The 19,782-nt window shown below is 47.2% G+C and overlaps 1 protein-coding gene across 1 annotated transcript in view; it reads left to right on the forward strand.

Moving 5' to 3' along the window:
- VAV1 (vav guanine nucleotide exchange factor 1) overlaps positions 1–19,782 on the forward strand; it is a 111,508-nt gene that overhangs the window by 55,512 nt on the left and 36,214 nt on the right. The window contains exons 4-6 of the mRNA XM_063119102.1: positions 13,889–13,954; positions 16,806–16,914; positions 19,525–19,617. Of these exons, the coding sequence (XP_062975172.1) occupies positions 13,889–13,954; positions 16,806–16,914; positions 19,525–19,617 (268 nt within the window). The remainder of the gene's footprint in view (positions 1–13,888; positions 13,955–16,805; positions 16,915–19,524; positions 19,618–19,782) is intronic.

Genomic DNA, 19,782 nt, shown 5'->3' on the forward strand with positions numbered 1-19,782 from the left:
TTTTAGCAGTCCTGTGTTGGTAGCAATCTTAATTATAGGGCTGATGGAAGGGACAAGTAATAACCCAGGCCAAAGTTCCAGAAGACAAGTTTCAGAAGCTCTGGCAAATGCAGGAGGGGTCTAGATAACAGGCACAGGGTCAAGACACAGGGAAGCAAGCCAAGATAATGTCCCTGTTCAGAAGACATGTTAAACCATGGCTTTAACCACAGTGCTAAAACCTGTGGTTTAAGGTATCTTCTGAACAGGGCCATAGAGTCAGCCAAAGCAGAAGTAGTCCAACAGAGTTAGGCAGCCCAATACATACACAATCCAATAGCAGGGTCAAGCAGGAGTCCAAGTTGGGTTCAAGATGGGCGAAGAAACCAGGAGAAGTTGGGGAGAGGCTGTTTCCAGCAGCTACCAAATGCTGACTGCTGGGCTTCTCCTAATAAAGGTTGCTGAGCCACACCCAGACTCAGCTGCTGCTGAAATTCCCTCTTCATCCCAACAGTTAAAGCTGCAGGAGATATACTAGAGTAACCAGATTTAAAAGAGGGCAGGGCTCCTGCAGCTTTAACTGTTGTGATGAAGAAATTTCACCACGTTCTCCATATATACAAATGACACCTGCTAAAATTCTGTCCTATGTTTCCCTATGGGCAAGTGCTTTTCAAGGGATCCCTATGGGCAAGCATGGCTTCTCTATGGAGAATTCTGTCCTAGGTTTCCCTATGGGCAAGCATGGCTTCTCTATGGAGAATTCTGTCCTAGGTTTCCCTATGGGCAAGTGCTTTTCAATGGATCCCTATGGGCAAGCATGGCTTCTCTACACAGAATTCTGTCCTAGGTTTCCCTATGGGCAAGCATGGCTTCTCTATGCAGAATTCTGTCCTAGGTTTCCCTACGGGCAAGTGCTTTTCAATGGATCCCTATGGGCAAGCATGGCTTCTCTATGCAGAATTCTGTCCTAGGTTTCCCTACGGGAAAGTGCTTTTCAATGGATCCCTATGGGCAAGCATGGCTTCTCTATGCAGAATTCTGTCCTAGGTTTCCCTATGGGCAAGTGCTTTTCAATGGATCCCTATGGGCAAGCATGGCTTCTCTATGCAGAATTCTGTCCTAGGTTTCCCTATGGGCAAGTGCTTTTCAATGGATCCCTATGGGCAAGCATGGCTTCTCTATGCAGAATTCTGTCCTAGGTTTCCCTATGGGCAAGTGCTTTTCAATGGATCCCTATGGGCAAGCATGGCTTCGCTATGCAGAATTCTGTCCTAGGTTTCCCTATGGGCAAGTGCTTTTCAATGGATCCCTATGGACAAGCATGGCTTCTCTATGCAGAATTCTGTCCTAGGTTTCCCTATGGGCAAGCATGGCTTCTCTATGGAGAATTCTGTCCTGGGTTTCCCTATGGACAAGCATGGCTTCTCTATGGAGAATTCTGTCCTAGGTTTCCCTATGGGCAAGTGCTTTTCAATGGATCCCTATGGGCAAGCATGGCTTCTCTATGGAGAATTCTGTCCTAGGTTTCCCTATGGGCAAGCATGGCTTCTCTATGCAGAGTTCTGTCCTAGGTTTCCCTATGGGCAAGCATGGCTTCTCTATGCAGAATTCTGACCTAGGTTTCCCTATGGGCAAGCATGGCTTCTCTATGCAGAATTCTGTCCTAGGTTTCCCTATGGGCAAGTGCTTTTCAATGGATCCCTATGGGCAAGCATGGCTTCTCTATGGAGAATTCTGTCCTAGGTTTCCCTATGGGCAAGTGCTTTTCAATGGATCCCTATGGGCAAGCATGGCTTCTCTATGGAGAATTCTGTCCTAGGTTTCCCTATGGGCAAGTGCTTTTCAATGGATCCCTATGGGCAAGCATGGCTTCTCTATGCAGAATTCTGTCCTAGGTTTCCCTATGGGCAAGCATGGCTTCTCTATGCAGAATTCTGTCCTAGGTTTCCCTATGGGCAAGTGCTTTTCAATGGATCCCTATGGGCAAGCATGGCTTCTCTATGCAGAATTCTGTCCTAGGTTTCCCTATGGGCAAGTGCTTTTCAATGGATCCCTATGGGCAAGCATGGCTTCTCTATGCAGAATTCTGTCCTAGGTTTCCCTATGGGCAAGTGCTTTTCAATGGATCCCTATGGGCAAGCATGGCTTCTCTATGCAGAATTCTGTCCTAGGTTTCCCTATGGGCAAGTGCTTTTCAATGGATCCCTATGGGCAAGCATGGCTTCTCTATGCAGAATTCTGTCCTAGGTTTCCCTATGGGCAAGCATGGCTTCTCTATGGAGAATTCTGTCCTAGGTTTCCCTATGGGCAAGTGCTTTTCAATGGATCCCTATGGGCAAGCATGGCTTCTCTATGCAGAATTCTGTCCTAGGTTTCCCTATGGGCAAGCATGGCTTCTCTATGGAGAATTCTGTCCTGGGTTTCCCTATGGGCAAGTATGGTTTCCCTATGGGCAAGTATGGTTTCCCTATGGGCAAATACTGTCCTTTGTTTTAGTACGTCCCTTTGTTAACGAGCTCTTGCTTCCTAATCAACTGCCTTTAGATAGAGGAAGGACTACAAAAGTAGAGCCTCCAACTGCAGGAAGTGTTTACCTGAGACCTGAATTAAGTTTAAACATTAACACTGTTCTGCCTCTAAACCAGCAAGTAATATCGGATTACAGTCACCAGAGAGTAGACAAAGAATTGGAAGCCCAGAATCCTGCGCAAGCTGCCTGTGTGAAGCCAAATATTGGTACCACTGTACTTTTATTTTTAAATGCACCTTTGGCTTCTCAACATCACAGGTGAAACAAATCCAGACCAATCAGTTTGCAGACAGAATGCTCACCCATGCCAACGCCCTAGGAGGCAGTGAGACAGTTATATTTTTGTGCTTTAATAACCTTCCTTTGTTTAGAAAGCCGTGTAGACAGACTCAAGACTAGAAAGGTGTAAACCCTACTGATCTTAGTGGGGCTTACTTCTGAGTAGACATATTTAGGATTGTGCTGCAGCTCTGTTTTTAGGGTGACACAAGATATACACACACACACACCCATGTTTACCAAAGGAACAGTTTGCTGGTTACTGCATTATTTTTGCATGAAAAAATGGGTTTTTAGACACCCTAATATAAGCAGGGGCAGATAGGAATTGTTTTAGGAAGCCCTCTGGAAAAGGTGCTACTGAATCCTTTTTAGCCAGGAAGGACCTAGGGCATTGCAATTTTCTCCTGATCCTGCTGGAGCCCAGATTTTGGGTGTGGGTGTGTGTGAGGAGAGAACACACAGAGGCCTGGTTCAGACAACACGCTAAACCATGCTGCAGCCAGAGACACAGTAGCTCTCTCTTTAACATTTGATTTTAGCAGTCCTGTGTTGGTAGCAATCTTAATTATAGGGCTGATGGAAGGGACAAGTAATAACCCAGGCCAAAGTTCCAGAAGACAAGTTTCAGAAGCTCTGGCAAATGCAGGAGGGGTCTAGATAACAGGCACAGGGTCAAGACATAGGGAAGCAAGCCAAGATAATGTCCCTGTTCAGAAGACATGTTAAACCATGGCTTTAACCACAGTGCTAAAACCTGTGGTTTAAGGTATCTTCTGAACAGGGCCATAGAGTCAGCCAAAGCAGAAGTAGTCCAACAGAGTTAGGCAGCCCAATACATACACAATCCAATAGCAGGGTCAAGCAAGAGTCCAAGTTGGGTTCAAGATGGGCGAAGAAACCAGGAGAAGTTGGGGAGAGGCTGTTTCCAGCAGCTACCAAATGCTGACTGCTGGGCTTCTCCTAATAAAGGTTGCTGAGCCACACCCAGACTCAGCTGCTGCTGAAATTCCCTCTTCATCCCAACAGTTAAAGCTGCAGGAGATATACTAGAGTAACCAGATTTAAAAGAGGGCAGGGCTCCTGCAGCTTTAACTGTTGTGATGAAGAAGAAATTTCACCATGTTCTCCATATATACAAATGACACCTGCTAAAATTCTGTCCTATGTTTCCCTATGGGCAAGTGCTTTTCAAGGGATCCCTATGGGCAAGCATGGCTTCTCTATGGAGAATTCTGTCCTAGGTTTCCCTATGGGCAAGTGCTTTTCAATGGATCCCTATGGGCAAGCATGGCTTCTCTATGCAGAATTCTGTCCTAGGTTTCCCTATGGGCAAGCATGGCTTCTCTATGCAGAATTCTGTCCTAGGTTTCCCTACGGGCAAGTGCTTTTCAATGGATCCCTATGGGCAAGCATGGCTTCTCTATGCAGAATTCTGTCCTAGGTTTCCCTATGGGCAAGTGCTTTTCAATGGATCCCTATGGGCAAGCATGGCTTCTCTATGCAGAATTCTGTCCTAGGTTTCCCTATGGGCAAGCATGGCTTCTCTATGCAGAATTCTGTCCTAGGTTTCCCTATGGACAAGTGCTTTTCAATGGATCCCTATGGGCAAGCATGGCTTCTCTATGCAGAATTCTGTCCTAGGTTTCCCTATGGGCAAGTGCTTTTCAATGGATCCCTATGGGCAAGCATGGCTTCTATATGCAGAATTCTGTCCTAGGTTTCCCTATGGGCAAGTGCTTTTCAATGGATCCCTATGGGCAAGCATGGCTTCTCTATGGAGAATTCTGTCCTAGGTTTCCCTATGAGCAAGCATGGCTTCTCTATGGAGAATTCTGTCCTAGGTTTCCCTATGGGCAAGTGCTTTTCAATGGATCCCTATGGGCAAGCATGGCTTCTCTACACAGAATTCTGTCCTAGGTTTCCCTATGGGCAAGCATGGCTTCTCTATGCAGAATTCTGTCCTAGGTTTCCCTACGGGCAAGTGCTTTTCAATGGATCCCTATGGGCAAGCATGGCTTCTCTATGCAGAATTCTGTCCTAGGTTTCCCTATGGGCAAGCATGGCTTCTCTATGGAGCATTCTGTCCTAGGTTTCCCTACGGGCAAGTGCTTTTCAATGGATCCCTATGGGCAAGCATGGCTTCTCTATGCAGAATTCTGTCCTAGGTTTCCCTATGGGCAAGTGCTTTTCAATGGATCCCTATGGGCAAGCATGGCTTCGCTATGCAGAATTCTGTCCTAGGTTTCCCTATGGGCAAGTACTTTTCAATGGATCCCTATGGGCAAGCATGGCTTCTCTATGCAGAATTCTGTCCTAGGTTTCCCTATGGGCAAGTGCTTTTCAATGGATCCCTATGGGCAAGCATGGCTTCTCTATGCAGAATTCTGTCCTAGGTTTCCCTATGGGCAACCATGGCTTCTCTATGCAGAATTCTGTCCTAGGTTTCCCTACGGGCAAGCATGGCTTCTCTATGGAGAATTCTGTCCTGGGTTTCCCTATGGGCAAGCATGGCTTCTCTATGGAGAATTCTGTCCTAGGTTTCCCTATGGGCAAGTGCTTTTCAATGGATCCCTATGGGCAAGCATGGCTTCTCTATGGAGAATACTGTCCTAGGTTTCCCTATGGGCAAGCATGGCTTCTCTATGCAGAATTCTGTCCTAGGTTTCCCTATGGGCAAGTGCTTTTCAATGGATCCCTATGGGCAAGCATGGCTTCTCTATGGAGAATTCTGTCCTAGGTTTCCCTATGGGCAAGTGCTTTTCAATGGATCCCTATGGGCAAGCATGGCTTCTCTATGGAGAATTCTGTCCTAGGTTTCCCTATGGGCAAGTGCTTTTCAATGGATCCCTATGGGCAAGCATGGCTTCTCTATGCAGAATTCTGTCCTAGGTTTCCCTATGGGCAAGTGCTTTTCAATGGATCCCTATGGGCAAGCATAGCTTCTCTATGCAGAATTCTGTCCTAGGTTTCCCTATGGGCAAGCATGGCTTCTCTATGGAGAATTCTGTCCTAGGTTTCCCTATGGGCAAGCATGGCTTCTCTATGGAGAATTCTGTCCTGGGTTTCCCTATTGGCAAGCATGGCTTCTCTATGGAGAATTCTGTCCTAGGTTTCCCTATGGGCAAGTGCTTTTCAATGGATCCCTATGGGCAAGCATGGCTTCTCTATGCAGAATTCTGTCCTAGGTTTCCCTATGGGCAAGCATGGCTTCTCTATGCAGAATTCTGTCCTAGGTTTCCCTATGGGCAAGCATGGCTTCTCTATGCAGAATTCTGTCCTAGGTTTCCCTATGGGCAAGCATGGCTTCTCTATGGAGAATTCTGTCCTAGGTTTCCCTATGGGCATGTGCTTTTCAATGGATCCCTATGGGCAAGCATGGCTTCTCTATGGAGAATTCTGTCCTAGGTTTCCCTATGGGCAAGCATGGCTTCTCTATGCAGAATTCTGTCCTAGGTTTCCCTATGGGCAAGTGCTTTTCAATGGATCCCTATGGGCAAGCATGGCTTCTCTATGGAGAATTCTGTCCTAGGTTTCCCTATGGGCAAGTGCTTTTCAATGGATCCCTATGGGCAAGCATGGCTTCTCTATGGAGAATTCTGTCCTAGGTTTCCCTATGGGCAAGTGCTTTTCAATGGATCCCTATGGGCAAGCATGGCTTCTCTATGCAGAATTCTGTCCTAGGTTTCCCTATGGGCAAGTGCTTTTCAATGGATCCCTATGGGCAAGCATGGCTTCGCTATGCAGAATTCTGTCCTAGGTTTCCCTATGGGCAAGTGCTTTTCAATGGATCCCTATGGGCAAGCATGGCTTCTCTATGCAGAATTCTGTCCTAGGTTTCCCTATGGGCAAGCATGGCTTCTCTATGCAGAATTCTGTCCTAGGTTTCCCTATGGGCAAGCATGGCTTCTCTATGGAGAATTCTGTCCTGGGTTTCCCTATTGGCAAGCATGGCTTCTCTATGGAGAATTCTGTCCTAGGTTTCCCTATGGGCAAGTGCTTTTCAATGGATCCCTATGGGCAAGCATGGCTTCTCTATGCAGAATTCTGTCCTAGGTTTCCCTATGGGCAAGCATGGCTTCTCTATGCAGAATTCTGTCCTAGGTTTCCCTATGGGCAAGCATGGCTTCTCTATGCAGAATTCTGTCCTAGGTTTCCCTATGGGCAAGCATGGCTTCTCTATGCAGAATTCTGTCCTAGGTTTCCCTATGGGCAAGTGCTTTTCAATGGATCCCTATGGGCAAGCATGGCTTCTCTATGCAGAATTCTGTCCTAGGTTTCCCTATGGGCAAGCATGGCTTCTCTATGCAGAATTCTGTCCTAGGTTTCCCTATGGGCAAGCATGGCTTCTCTATGCAGAATTCTGTCCTAGGTTTCCCTATGGGCAAGCATGGCTTCTCTATGGAGAATTCTGTCCTAGGTTTCCCTATGGGCAAGTGCTTTTCAATGGATCCCTATGGGCAAGCATGGCTTCTCTATGGAGAATTCTGTCCTAGGTTTCCCTATGGGCAAGCATGGCTTCTCTATGCAGAATTCTGTCCTAGGTTTCCCTATGGGCAAGTGCTTTTCAATGGATCCCTATGGGCAAGCATGGCTTCTCTATGGAGAATTCTGTCCTAGGTTTCCCTATGGGCAAGTGCTTTTCAATGGATCCCTATGGGCAAGCATGGCTTCTCTATGGAGAATTCTGTCCTAGGTTTCCCTATGGGCAAGTGCTTTTCAATGGATCCCTATGGGCAAGCATGGCTTCTCTATGCAGAATTCTGTCCTAGGTTTCCCTATGGGCAAGTGCTTTTCAATGGATCCCTATGGGCAAGCATGGCTTCGCTATGCAGAATTCTGTCCTAGGTTTCCCTATGGGCAAGTGCTTTTCAATGGATCCCTATGGGCAAGCATGGCTTCTCTATGCAGAATTCTGTCCTAGGTTTCCCTATGGGCAAGCATGGCTTCTCTATGCAGAATTCTGTCCTAGGTTTCCCTATGGGCAAGCATGGCTTCTCTATGGAGAATTCTGTCCTGGGTTTCCCTATTGGCAAGCATGGCTTCTCTATGGAGAATTCTGTCCTAGGTTTCCCTATGGGCAAGTGCTTTTCAATGGATCCCTATGGGCAAGCATGGCTTCTCTATGCAGAATTCTGTCCTAGGTTTCCCTATGGGCAAGCATGGCTTCTCTATGCAGAATTCTGTCCTAGGTTTCCCTATGGGCAAGCATGGCTTCTCTATGCAGAATTCTGTCCTAGGTTTCCCTATGGGCAAGCATGGCTTCTCTATGCAGAATTCTGTCCTAGGTTTCCCTATGGGCAAGTGCTTTTCAATGGATCCCTATGGGCAAGCATGGCTTCGCTATGCAGAATTCTGTCCTAGGTTTCCCTATGGGCAAGTGCTTTTCAATGGATCCCTAAGGGCAAGCATGGCTTCTCTATGGAGAATTCTGTCCTAGGTTTCCCTATGGGCAAGTGCTTTTCAATGGATCCCTATGGGCAAGCATGGCTTCTCTATGCAGAATTCTGTCCTAGGTTTCCCTATGGGCAAGCATGGCTTCTCTATGCAGAATTCTGTCCTAGGTTTCCCTACGGGCAAGCATGGCTTCTCTATGCAGAATTCTGTCCTAGGTTTCCCTATGGGCAAGTGCTTTTCAATGGATCCCTATGGGCAAGCATGGCTTCTCTATGCAGAATTCTGTCCTAGGTTTCCCTATGGGCAAGTGCTTTTCAATGGATCCCTATGGGCAAGCATGGCTTCTCTATGCAGAATTCTGTCCTAGGTTTCCCTATGGGCAAGCATGGCTTCTCTATGGGGAATTCTGTCCTGGGTTTCCCTATGGGCAAGTATGGTTTCCCTATGGGCAAGTACTGTCCTTTGTTTTAGTACGTCCCTTTGTTAACGAGCTCTTGCTTCCTAATCAACTGCCTTTAGATAGAGGAAGGACTACAAAAGTAGAGCCTCCAACTGCAGGAAGTGTTTACCTGAGACCTGAATTAAGTTTAAACATTAACACTGTTCTGCCTCTAAACCAGCAAGTAATATCGGATTACAGTCACCAGAGAGTAGACAAAGAATTGGAAGCCCAGAATCCTGCGCAAGCTGCCTGTGTGAAGCCAAATATTGGTACCACTGTACTTTTATTTTTAAATGCACCTTTGGCTTCTCAACATCACAGGTGAAACAAATCCAGACCAATCAGTTTGCAGACAGAATGCTCACCCATGCCAACGCCCTAGGAGGCAGTGAGACAGTTATATTTTTGTGCTTTAATAACCTTCCTTTGTTTAGAAAGCCGTGTAGACAGACTCAAGACTAGAAAGGTGTAAACCCTACTGATCTTAGTGGGGCTTACTTCTGAGTAGACATATTTAGGATTGTGCTGCAGCTCTGTTTTTAGGGTGACACAAGATATACACACACACACACCCATGTTTACCAAAAGAACAGTTTGCTGGTTACTGCATTATTTTTGCATGAAAAAATGGGTTTTTAGACACCCTAATATAAGTAGGGGCAGATAGGAATTGTTTTAGGAAGCCCTCTGGAAAAGGTGCTACTGAATCCTTTTTAGCCAGGAAGGACCTAGGGCATTGCAATTTTCTCCTGATCCTGCTGGAGCCCAGATTTTGGGTGTGGGTGTGTGTGAGGAGAGAACACACAGAGGCCTGGTTCAGACAACACGCTAAACCATGCTGCAGCCAGAGACACAGTAGCTCTCTCTTTAACATTTGATTTTAGCAGTCCTGTGTTGGTAGCAATCTTAATTATAGGGCTGATGGAAGGGACAAGTAATAACCCAGGCCAAAGTTCCAGAAGACAAGTTTCAGAAGCTCTGGCAAATGCAGGAGGGGTCTAGATAACAGGCACAGGGTCAAGACACAGGGAAGCAAGCCAAGATAATGTCCCTGTTCAGAAGGCATGTTAAACCATGGCTTTAACCACAGTGCTTAAACCTGTGGTTTAAGGTATCTTCTGAACAGGGCCATAGAGTCAGCCAAAGCAAAAGTAGTCCAACAGAGTTAGGCAGCCCAATACATACACAATCCAATAGCAGGGTCAAGCAGGAGTCCAAGTTGGGTTCAAGATGGGCGAAGAAACCAGGAGAAGTTGGGGAGAGGCTGTTTCCAGCAGCTACCAAATGCTGACTGCTGGGCTTCTCCTAATAAAGGTTGCTGAGCCACACCCAGACTCAGCTGCTGCTGAAATTCCCTCTTCATCCCAACAGTTAAAGCTGCAGGAGATATACTAGAGTAACCAGATTTAAAAGAGGGCAGGGCTCCTGCAGCTTTAACTGTTGTGATGAAGAAGAAATTTCACCACGTTCTCCATATATACAAATGACACCTGCTAAAATTTCCTTTTCAATACAACTGTTAAAGATACAGGAGCCCTGTCCTCCGTTTCATATGGTCACCCTCCTACTGACTCCACTCCATTCTATTCCTTTAGGTAAGTTCAAAGGCTGTCCTCATAAAAAAAAAATACTGTGCAGGATTTCATAAAGGGGGGGCATGTAGTTCTGAGGCTGTAATAATTAGGAAGCTCAGGTGTTTTTATCTACTTAAACAGTAATGGCAGAATTCAACAACTTTTGAAAAAAGTACAACTAAACCAAAATATTTTGTTTAAAAAAAAGCCCTTAAAATGAGAACCCAGTTTCAGAACTGAATAGTCAATGACTTTAAGCAGATAAAAATGTGTGGACATCTTAATCACAATAAAGCTTAGTCCTTATTAATCATAATAAAATAACATATATTGCAGTCCATGCTTTCCTATAGCCATTCTGAAGGAACCTAACGTGACCATGCACAATGTGGGGACCATTCCAATGGAGCACGCCTCCAGCAAAAACTCTTAGGATGCTTAGGGTCTCAGTTCAAACCTCCACAACAATTATGGGGCTCCCCCTTTTGGGGGGGGGGCTGCCTGACAGCCCAGTGCTTTCCTATGGCCGTTCTGATGGAACCTAAGGTGCCTGTGTGCAATGTGGGGGCCATTCCAATGGAGCATGCCTTCAACAGGGGTTCTTATGGTGCTTACAGCCTTATTACCAACCTCCCTGAACTTTTTGGGGGGCTCCCCCTCTTTTTTGTGGGGCTGCCTGACAGCCTGATGTTTTCCTATGGCGATGGTGCTATATAAATAAATAATAATAATAATAATAATTTTGAAACCGGCCTGTTGTAAGGTGTGGGCGTCGGGAGGGGGCTCATATAGAAACATCTAAATAATGTTTGGCATGTTGCGACAAAATTCCTTTCTCATATTTGGGTGTTTGAAAACTGGTGCTTATAAAGCAGTGTATAAAACTGTCATTACCCTCTTTTTATTGCATTCTGATTTCTTCTTGAAGTTGGGGATGTTCCCTAGAACCACAGTGTTGGGGGGTCGTAGTAGTTGTTCCCTAAAACCGCTCTGTTAGTTTGTATTTTGATTCTGTGTGGTTTTCTATGAAAACTGAATGTTTAACTCCTTTAGGGATTTTGATTTGTAGATGATCCCTAAACTCCTCCAATGATTTCCTATGGCCATTCGGAATAAACCAATGCATTTCAATGGCCATTCGGTGTCCTTCGGTTTAGTATGTCCCGTGTGTAAGTGTGTGTGGCTTTCTCTAACCTGGTGCCTGCCAGATGTTTTGGACTTCACCTCCCTTCAGCCCCAGCCAGCAGGCCAATGTCCTGGAATGCTGGCAGTTGTATTCCAAAACATCTGGAGCGCACCAGGCTGGGGAAGGCCGCTCTCGACAGATAACAAGGGTACTTCCTAAGGGTGCACTCAGGTCTCCATACTAGCCCTCACCTTATTCTTCCTGAAGGGCCAGTATTTCCCCTTGTTTCCCCAGCAAATGGGGGTCTAGTCAATTATCTAGGGTGCCACAGCGGGTGCCCAGGCTATTATCAGGTGAGGCTGGATGAACTTTTCAGGTTGGACAAGGGCTGGTGTACCCTGTTGAGATTTAAGTATCACTTTGGTGTTATTGGTGTAGTACTGGTCGAGGTTATTCATATTTTATAGTTCTTCAAAGTGTAAATTTGGATTCATCCAATGAACCCTTAAGGGAAGCACGAACTTATTGGTGGTCTTCTTTAGCCCAGTTCTATTGTTGATTGAAGAGACAATGTGAGCACATCCACCCACAAGACAAATAATTGTGTGGCACCTTAAAGTCTGATAGATTTATCATGGAATAAGCTTTCATTGATTAAATTCATTGTGGTAAAAGCTTACATTTCACTCCACCTGAGGCAACTATTGGGTTTGTTCATAATAAATTTATTAGTCTTTGAGATGCTCCAAGATCTTCGTTGTTTTTGTTGCAAAAGGACACTATGGTTACTCTTCTAGAATGTATGCCACAGACGTTCTCTGCTGGTAGTGGTATGGGACAATATCTTTCCAAACAGCTCCAGTAACCTGTTCACTGAATGTGCAGGTGTAAAACAGGTGAAACATTTTGCACCATGGAGATACTAACAGTTATCACCTGCTAATTGCAGCATATCAAGCTACAATTTTCAAGGCACCATTACAAGGGCCAGTTGGACATTTGGCCACCCTACCTTTGAGCTACAAAGCCAGGGATGGGTAATGAGTGGCCCTCCTGTTGGTGGACTGCAACTCCTATCAGCCCTACCCAGCATAGCCAAGGGTGAGGGGTGCTAGACATTGCAGTCCAACATCCACAATTCCTTCTTTGGCTACTTTGTGATGATTTGCCAGCCTTACTGCATGTGACTGCTAACCTCATCCAACAGAGTCAGGGAGCTCTTGTTGAGTGTTGCTTGGGGTTGAGTGGCCAAGCAAGGCTGCTATGAAATATGAGTGAAGTAACCTCCATTCCACTATAAATGCAACTTGGACCATGGCTTAGGGCCGTTGCTAGATGAGGCCTTAGTGCGCTGTGAGGCCCAGTTTCCCTGTTGTGCGTCCAGATGACGCACAGGGGAATCCGGGGTCAGGCCGCGCTGAAGCCTTCCGTAACGCGCCATAAGCGAAGTCGCATATAGCAAGGTCCGTGGCTTTTTGCGGCTACTTGCGAGTAGCAGGGAAAAGCCACGGACTGGGCACAGTGCTCATACGAGTGCTGTGCCCATCGGGCCGGGGGGATCCCGGGGGGGAGATGGGGGGGAGGCCGGACCGGCAGGAGAGGGGGATGGCAGAGGGCGGCACAGATCGGGGACGGGGAGGGAGGGCTGGGAAAGAGTGGGCAGGAGGCATGGGAGGGGATCAGGAGCGGATGGGGGGCTTAAGTAAAAAAAACCACTTACCTTCTCCGGAGTCTTCGGGGCGCATGTGGCCCCTTTAACAACAAGAACAACAAAAATGGCTGACGCTGCAGGGCTTCCAGAGTCCCTGCGCATCGTGCGTGTAGGAGGCGGGGCGGCGCGCACTAAAGTTGGCGCGCCGTCGCCCTGCCTCCCTGCCAGTTTATCCAGCATCGTCTAGCAAGGCCCTTAGTCATACTTAGAGTAGCGCTGTTGAAATAAGTGGGATTTTAACTAGGTATGAATAACTTAAATCCCATTGATTTCAGTAGGTCTTTCCTAAGTAAGACTAAGGGGCTGTCTGTACATGGGGAAATCCCCGCGATGGCTGTGGGTCTGTGCCCCGTTGGTTAGATGACACAAGCACAGCTTCACAGCCACTACAGGGCTTCCTGGCGATGCCCCAATTTGAAAAAGTCAGGGATTTCACCCGACTTTTTTCAAAGGGAGCAATGTCAATAAGGTGCTTTTACTGCGTGACATCACTCCTCAGCCAATCCGGGGTCCACCCAGGGGCAGAGCCTGGTGGAAGGTGACCAACGTTAAGAAGCCACCTGGGAGAGGGTGGGGGGTGGCTTCGGGATCCAGATGGCCGCCCAGAGACCCGGTGCAGCATCGGGATTACCCAACGCCACCCCAGGAGAGAGAAAGTGTGGGGTTGAAGAAGGAGGCGGCACCAACCCAACGCTGTGAAGGGTCTAAGTCAGGATCCAGCCCAGGGCATTCCTAAGTAAGACCAATTCTAGATCCACCCCCCACACCACCAGCATATTATTACTGTTTGATCTGTTTCTGAATATTACAGTTCAATCTTAAATATTCTTTTCTTTTCTTTTCGCAGGCCATTTCCTACAGAAGATAGCATCACTGATGATGATATATACAGTGGCTTATCAGACCAGATTGAGTAAGGAGCAAGTTCATTCTGGGAGGGGAGGGATCAGGGCTGGTGCTACCATAGAGGCCACTCAGGCGGCTGCCTAGAGCGCCAAAGCTAAGAGGGGTGCCGGATGAAGCACAGCACTTAGGCGCGTTGGCTGTGAGCCGGGCCGGCCTGAGGATTGAGCTGGGCCTGGGTGGGTGAGATGGCGCTCCGCGCCCGCCCAGCTGAAGCAAAGCCAGGGATGTTGGGGTGGGGGTGGGGCGGCTCCACATTCGGACTTCCAGAACGCGCCCGGAAGAGAGAGAGAGAGAGAGAGAGAGAGAGAATGTATGGGTGAATGGGGTGCATGGGGTCTTTCAGTGAATGCGTGTGTTTGTTTGGAGTGAGTGATGTGGAGTGTGTGCGTGCACACACGTGTGAGTTGGGGGGGATGATTTGGAGGTGATATTCCTATTCAATCATACATTTTAGACCCCTAGACGTTCCTTTCCAATTTGTTTGCTATAATTGGCATGACGTATTTCTTGCACTTTACAATAAATTTAGCAGTTTCAAGTTTTGTGCTTCTTATTTTTTCCAGGAAACATCTGTTCTTAAAAATCAAAGTCGGCATTTTTTGCGGGTGGGTGGGTGAAAGTAGCTCACCTTGCCTAGGGCGCAAAATAGTCTGGCACCGGCCCTGGGAGGGATAAGCCTTTCATGCTCAGGATTGTCACTTTTTTTCCTGGAAGGGCTTTTGGGCCATGACCAAATGTGTAACATCAGAAATTATACTGCAAATCACCCATAGACTTACCAGTAGTTCCTGAACTACCTTCTGCCTGTCTCTGTCCTTGGACATAAACATCTATTTCAAAGTCAGTTCTGTGTTTCGGAAGAGCATGTAAGTTGTGCATCGCCTCCATTCCCAAGGGACAGCAATGCAGGCCCTCAAAGGTAATATTGAGGGATGAGTTTAAACCAAATCCTGATTGCACAAGTCTTCCAAGCAGTTGCTTGCCGTGGCCAGGGTTTTCATGGCACAGCCAGGCTCTGTTGTCCCTTGGCTCCATCACATGCCCCTAGGCGCTTTTCCTGTCCCTCTAGGTCAGTGGTTCTCAACCTGGGGCACTCCAGATGTGTTGGACTGCATCTCCCAGAATGCCCCAGCCAGAGCTGGCTGGGGCATTCTGGGAGTTGTAGTCCAACACATCTGGAGCGCCCCAGGTTGAGAAAGGCTGCTCTAGGTTCATCCTCACCCTGACCTTACAGTCATCACTCTCTAGACCCGAGACTTTGTACACTGTATCTCAGAGTTACAGTTAACAGTGTGGTGGTAAATTTTGAAGAGGAGCCTCTCATCAGGACAGTCCCAGTAGCGCCCCACCCCCACCCCGCAAAAGAGAGTCCAGAATTTCAGCCAGCTGTGTGGATCCGTAGCGACAAACCCATTCTATCCATTCTCGTCTCCACAAGGCAGCAGGACTTTTGTAACCCTAATTGAAGACCAGGAAAGGAAAGGAACCTCTCGTGCAAGCACTGAGTCATTGCTGACTCCTCGAGGGACGCCTGCTTTCGCTGACGTTTTCTTGGCAGACTTTGTAGTGGGGTGGTTTGCCATTGCCTTCCCCAGTCGTGGTTACCTTTACCCCAGCTAGCTGGGTACTCATTTTACCGACCTTGGGAGGATGGAAGGCTGAGTCGACCTGAGCCGGCTGCCTGAGAACCAGCTTCCAATGGGATCGAACTCAGGCCATGGGGAGAGTTTCGGCTGCAGAAACTGCCGCATACCACTCTGCGCCACACAAGGCTCTTAATTAAAGACCGAGCCACTCCAAAATACTTTCCATTACAGCAGGGTAGGGATGTGTGGGTCTTGTTAAGTCTGTCCCTTCTGGGTTTTGTGGCTGGCCAGGCACCTTTCATTCCGTCTTCTGCTCTTTGAGGGGATCAGATATTTTTTTTAAGGATGTATGATATTTTGTTCCACTTGCACAAATGTGCATTAGTGCAACTGGGCACTAGCACGAGTGCGTATTAATGCCAATACACATTTGTACAAATCCCTCCAAAACCTGTAAAAACAGTCCACAGAATCTGAGCAACTCGGAAAAAGCCAATCCATGGAGGAAGCGGCAGGTTGGATTCTTAGAAATCCGAACCCAGTTGAATCCACTGTGGATTTCTTTGATAGCCTTATAACAGGGCTAGCGCACAACATTATATTGTTGCTGGGAAAGTCCATTTCTCCCCCAGCCACTGTGGGGTTTGTCGCTAAGCTCTGAGAGAGCTGGGAAGTCTGAGGGTGGTGGCCAATGGGCATCAGGGCCCCCGTTAATCAGAACGTCCTGGTGCTTTGACCCAGCGAGCCCTGACTCCGTTACAGTACTGGCTACAGCCTCGTGAAACTGGGCAACTCTGTTTAGCTGGGAACTCTTCCGTCTGCACGTTATACCTGATGCCCCCTTTAAAGTTGTTAAGCCACGGGTAATAGCTAGAGCAGCGGTTCTCAACCTGTGGGTCGCGACCCCTTTGGGGGTCGAACGACCCTTTCACAGGGGTCGCCTAAGACCATCGGAAAACACATATTTCCGATGGTCTTAGGAACCAAGCTACGTAATTTTGCTACATAACAGTAGCAAAATTACAGTTATGAAGTAGCAACGAAAATAATTTTATGGTTGGGGGTCACCACAACATGAGGAACTGTATTAAAGGGTCGCGGCATTAGGAAGGTTGAGAACCACTGAGCTAGAGGATTCCGGGCCTCTAAATGACAACCTGGATTAAGCCTCCTTGAAACCTGACTTTTTTCAACTGTTCTCCACATAAGGCTGGTTTTAGCTACCTTTGTGTCATGGGTTCATGAGCTGTTCTCTCTCTCCCTTTCCACCAGTGATACCATGGAGGAAGATGATGACCTCTACGATTGTGTAGAGAATGAGGAGGCAGAAGGGGATGAGATCTACCAGGACCTGATGAGGCCAGAGCCAGGTGTCACGCCGGTAAGTGATGAGGCAGCGGTACTTGGTGACTGAGCCATTGCCATGAGACGGATGTAGGTCCAAAGAAGGGAAGGAAAGGAACCTCTCGTGCAAGCACTGAGTCATTACTGACTCTTGGAGGGACGCCAGCTTTCGCTGACGTTTTCTTGGCAGGCCTTATAGCGGGGTGGTTTGCCGTTGCCTTCCCCGGCCATTGTTGCCTTTCCCCCAGCTAACTGGGTACTCATTTTACCGACCTCGGGAGGATGGAAGGCTGAGTTGACCCAGGCCGGCTGCCTGAAACCAGCTTCCGCTGGGATCGAACTCAGGCCGTGGGGAGAGTTTCAGCTGCAGAAACTGCTGCTTTACCGCTCTGCGCCACACGAGGCTCTTAGGTCCAAAGAAAGACATCATTTAATTTATCCATAAAGGACTTTTAATGTAAGACTATTAATATTTTTCAATATTTTACTTGTTCATCTTCACAACTGTAGTCCTTAGTAGATTTTTTTAATGCATTTTAGGAAACAATAAAATAAAAAAATAGGCACGGCAGCGTTAAAGCTCTATCACACCTACACTTTTGCCCTCATATTATCCCCCTTCGTTTCCATAGCATGTGAAGCCCTGATCACTTACACCTGTGTGCTTTTAGGGCTCATGTATCTTTACACCTCTCCTGCCACAGATCTCCTTCGTACCTCCCTCTACACTTTATTGGTGGTTGGTGGTTGGACAACTCCGCCCCCGCCCCCTGCACTCACTGTGATGGTCATGGGGCTACTAGGTGTTGCTCTGCTTTTTCCTCGGCAGTAGCTTCTCTTGTTACTGAACAGAACTGGAAAAAACAAGGATTTCTCTCCCCTGTAGTTTCGTGGATATCCCCCGTAAGTCATTAAGCGCCCTCCTACACATCTTTACGCGGAAGTAAGTCCCGGTTTGTTCCCACTTACCTGAGAATAAGCCCCACCGAACTCAACGAGGCTTACTTCTGAGTAGACTTGCCTAAGCCTGCCCCACCCAAAAGGAATAAATGAAACTGACCCTACTAGGATCGAGACCAGATCTTTGGGGAAATAAAAAGAGCACTGAACCCAGGCAGAATTAAGAACACTGCCTGGGATTAGGCTGGTAGGAAGAAAGGAAAGGGGGGTGTAGAGAGAGGGAGAGGGAGAGAGAGAGAGAGGATCCCACTTCAGTAAAGTGCCCACCTGGATGGAAAGAGACACGGGGCTCTTGCTTCCCCACTGCTTGACTCAAGGTTGCCTCTCCGCCTCCCCTTGATACAAAACAGAGCCCTCCCCCTACCTGGAATAAGAAAAGAAGCTGCCATTGCAGCCCTCTCAGGATTGGTATCCTCAGCCAACTGCAGAGACAGCTAGTGTCCAAGCCTTGTGGAAAGGGCCTAGTTCCCCTCGCCTCCTTCCTCTCCCCGCCTCACACGGTGCACCTCTCATACACACTCCATCTGTCAAACACACACACACACAAGCCCTCTGTGGCTGTCCAGAACTGGAATATGTGTTTACTCAGAAGTAAGACACTCTCTGTTCAATGGGGTTTACTCAAAGGTAAGCCTGCATGTGACATTAGCAGCTGAAATCAATGGGATTTACTTTTGAGTAAGGGAACCAGCAGATCTGTATTCATGAACTTGAAGATGCACAGCTTTGCATGATCAAAGGAATGGAAGATCGATCCTAAGATCCTTCGCATTGGTGCAAAACAGAGGAAAAGAATTTAAGGGGGAATTTAAAAAATCATTAAAAATCAATCAGATAACCCAATCTGATTCAAATTTGGTATGCTGAAAACCCTCCGTAAGAGCTATCGCTGTGCCAATTTGGATCTCTTTATTTTTAGAACTTACACAGATGTAAGAATTTGTTTAATTTAATTTAAAAATCCCTTAAAATCAAAGGATGATCCAATTGGATTCAAATTGGGCATGCTGAAAGCCCTCCATAAGAGCTATCACTGTGCCAATTTGGATCTCTTTATCTTTAAAAATGAGGGTGCTGCTGGCAAGGAGGGTGCATTTTCCACATGTCTTTTAAGGTGAAAATGCCTACTCAGGAGTAAGAACATAGAGTTCAATGGGATCTCTTCTTGCTCCAGAGGGACGGCTTATAACCCACATGCAAATTTAATCCATAGATTAATTGATTAATCAACTAAAACTCCCTTTTATTGAAAAGGAGAGAGGGAAAGGGGAGGGGAGAGAAGCTATACAGTCCGCTGGAGAAAAGGCATGCCCCTTGAAAACATGCCCACAGAACATCGGATTGAAAACGATGGATGAAAATACACGTTGAAGTTTGAGCGGTGTGCTTTCTCATTACTGCAAGAACCAGACTTTCTGCGCGCCAAAATATGTCGCTTAAAGGGGGGGAAGAACCACAATCACAGCAGGACAGGGTCGACGTCATCTGAGTCCTTTGCATGCAATTCACCATGACAGCAGACTATAACGCTGGTGTGATGGAGCTTTCCCCCCCACTTTACAAAGGGCACAGTGGTTCATTAAGATGGTAATATCCTTAGGGTTGAGTGAATGTTTCAGCATGCAGTCTCCCGAATGGACCTATTTTGATAACAAGTTTTTCCACTATGTTGTATGTTTGGCAACAGAGGATGACTGAACTGGACAAGAGGAAATGCTGCCTTCAAGAGATCCAACAGACAGAGGAGAAGTACACAAGCACACTAGAATCCATTCACCAGGTATTCCCCTATGCCTAATGGCCACCTTCACCTCCACCTCTTTCTCATGGCAGCTCAGGCTGCTCAACCAAGTTTCTCCCTGCCATTCATTTGGGCACGACACCACCACTATTAGTGCAGAATGAGTTTTTGGGACAGACACAAGCACTGCCCCCCCTACCTCAG

Source organism: Elgaria multicarinata, chromosome 3, assembly GCF_023053635.1.
Source record: "Elgaria multicarinata webbii isolate HBS135686 ecotype San Diego chromosome 3, rElgMul1.1.pri, whole genome shotgun sequence".
Classification (NCBI taxonomy): Eukaryota; Metazoa; Chordata; class Lepidosauria; order Squamata; family Anguidae; genus Elgaria; species Elgaria multicarinata.